The sequence below is a fragment of the Rhagoletis zephyria genome, unplaced genomic scaffold (assembly GCF_001687245.7).
Source record: "Rhagoletis zephyria isolate East Lansing unplaced genomic scaffold, Rhagoletis_zephyria_1.1 Rzeph_scaffold_04494, whole genome shotgun sequence".
NCBI classification, from domain to species: domain Eukaryota; kingdom Metazoa; phylum Arthropoda; class Insecta; order Diptera; family Tephritidae; genus Rhagoletis; species Rhagoletis zephyria.
In genome coordinates, this window is record NW_016161577.1 from 16,259 (window position 1) to 18,950 (window position 2,692).

At 33.2% G+C, this 2,692-nt stretch overlaps 1 protein-coding gene across 1 annotated transcript; it reads right to left on the minus strand.

Annotated features, from left to right (window-relative positions):
- Positions 1-1,129: 1,129 nt before the first annotated feature.
- On the minus strand, positions 1,130-2,274 carry LOC108370818 (uncharacterized). The gene is made up of 2 exons (XM_017626229.1): positions 1,599-2,274; positions 1,130-1,357 (listed from the first exon to the last, which is right to left on the minus strand). Exons 1-2 carry the CDS (start codon positions 1,828-1,830, stop codon positions 1,341-1,343), a joined length of 249 nt encoding a protein of 82 aa, XP_017481718.1. The 5' UTR covers positions 1,831-2,274; the 3' UTR covers positions 1,130-1,340.
- Positions 2,275-2,692: the final 418 nt, after the last annotated feature.

The following is a 2,692-nucleotide window of genomic DNA, read 5'->3' on the forward strand; positions in this document are numbered from 1 at the left end:
ACATATGGATGCACCCTAATCTAGAGAAGAAGCTCGGCACTTTTACGCTGGTTATTTATTTAGTTCTGTGAAAATTAACTAATACATTTATGATTTGTAAACTATGTAATTACTACATATTATAATACGTATTAAATGACATCGATTAAGCACATGCTATTTAGTGTTACTACCACATATCAATAGGTTAATAAACAAGGGAATCAGACAGCATTTTTTCAGTATGTCAATTTTGATGCGGATCGTTTAAAGGAGCTCTGTTGCACTGCATTAAATTTGCCATATACGAAATTTTCGGACTTATTCCCTTTGCTAATTAATCGTTTCGTATATGTATAACTTAAACCTTTTGTACTTAGTAGTTTGAAATAAATAAATACAATTTTGCCCATACTGTACTATGGTCCCAATGCCTGTTTTTTTGTTCAAAACTAATTACGGTCAAATAAGTAGACGATTTAAATAAACTTACAGCTTTTGTTGATTAACATATGATTGTCCACACTTTTTGTAAAAAAAAGATATTTTAACCCTTGACAACCAGGGGTCTAAAGGATCACTATTTATCTTGAGGTTATGTTAGAAAAGTAAGTAGCTTTTTTTAGTATTCGTATGAAAGAACAATAAAATTACACTTAATATTATTAAAAAATAATTCTAAGATTAGAGTAATTAACTTTCTTTAACATATAAATGCCTAAGCGTGATTAAGTGCCGCGTTTTCTTTCATTATCTACCGATACGATTTTCATTGCCTGCCGATGGGAGACCGCCACTAGAAAATCGACGGCCGCTAATGGGGGTTTTAAGAGCATTTTCATGACAGAGTACTACTCGTAAGTAGGTTATTGCTTTTAGAAATTGCGAAAAAAATTTCTATAAATTTTGACATTACTCGTCCGAGTTAGGATTCGAACCCGTAACTCTTAAATGCGATCAGCCAAACTTCACACTTAGCACACTCGGCTACAGCGGCGAGGTGTCAAGATAAAACAAAAATATATATGTCAATAAGTAAAAGTAAATAAATCCATTCTAGTTCGCAACTAATGCCAGAATTGCAAAAAGACTACAATTTTTTGGATTTAAATGATATTTGTTTATAATTTATTTGTATTGATTTTCTTCACTTAGTTATTTTTCATTTGTATTTTTGTCTAAAACTCTTCAAATATTTTACATATTCATTTAAATCTAGAATAAATTAGTACAGCTTATATGTAAATATAATCAGTGTTTGATTATCTCAGACAAACACGCACACACCGACCCCTGTTCGCTTTTTCACAAGAACAGGAAAGGAGATTCCATTGACGCAGCGAATTTACCGCAGCAATAATTTAACATTTAATGCCATCTGCAAAAAAAAAGCACAACAATTAAAAAAAAAAACAAAAATTTAACAATAAGATTAGATAAATGAGCAAAGAGCAAAGGTTTTTTTTACGATAAGCGCAGTAATATTATGAAAACATTTTATGTTTATGGATTCCCCAAGCAGTGGGAATAGAATTCTCGCTTAAATAACATACATACATACGTACGCATGCACATATGTGTGTATGTATGTGATAAAAGCAAAAGAAACAAACACTCACTACTATTGAATGACAGCAGACGTCGACAAATCCCGCGATGATCTCGCATATGACACTTCGCACAGGGTTTTTCTTTCGCTCGCGCCGATAAAATCTGTGACGTGAAAATTTGTATGCGTTGGGGCGCATAGAAGATGACACGCCGGCTTTCCGTTTCAGTTGGCATGCTTACCACCAGCAAGGTGCACACTAACAACGTACAGACAGACAATTGCAATAACTTCGAAAACATTTTTTTTTTTTTTTAATCTTTTTAGTTGCAATTTAACTGAGCAGACACCTAATTTTAAGTGTTGTGTGTGTGATTTTTAATTAGCTATTTATTTATGCAAGTTTGTAGAACACTTTTGCGCGCAGTCACTTTACTATTTCGCTATTTTTTTTTGCCTTACTCCACTTTAATATGTAGCTGCGATAAATATGTATTTATTTAGGCTTTCCCAATTTGTACAAGTCACAAATTAACTGTTTCACAGCGAATGCCGGTCTTTAACTGATTATAAATGATTTCTCGTGCTACTACTTAAGACGCCCCTTTAACGGTGAACGACAATGATAGCGAAACGAAGGTGGATGCATTGTTGTTGTTGGCCAGCTGCAATCACAGCTGTAGTTCGGAAGTATGGCAAAAGGGTTGAGTAGAGAGCGTTAAATGTAGACATGTTTTTCCCTAGCTATCTTGTGTATCGACACATATTGATAAGAAGTGTATTCTTTATCTTTTTGGTGTGTTTTTTTTCTTGTTTGATAATTGTACATAAGTAAGATAAGTTCACCTATAGGGTGTTTGGAAATGGTGCAGTGTTTAAGAAGACCTCAATTGGTTAATATTATTTATAGAAAATGGGACTTTAAAATCAAATATATTGAAGTTGTTCATGCTTGCCTGGTTATCACATTATGTGGTTTGATTTTTTGCTCAGTTTACAATAATAAAATACACTACACAATAATAATTTTTAACCAGATAACCTGATAACCAGGCAAGTTTGAACAACCTCATATACTACACTATCTATATGGCATAGCCGCATCAGACTTGAAATATTACGTATACGCCCTGTATTAATGCAATAGGCATATCAAGAAACGGA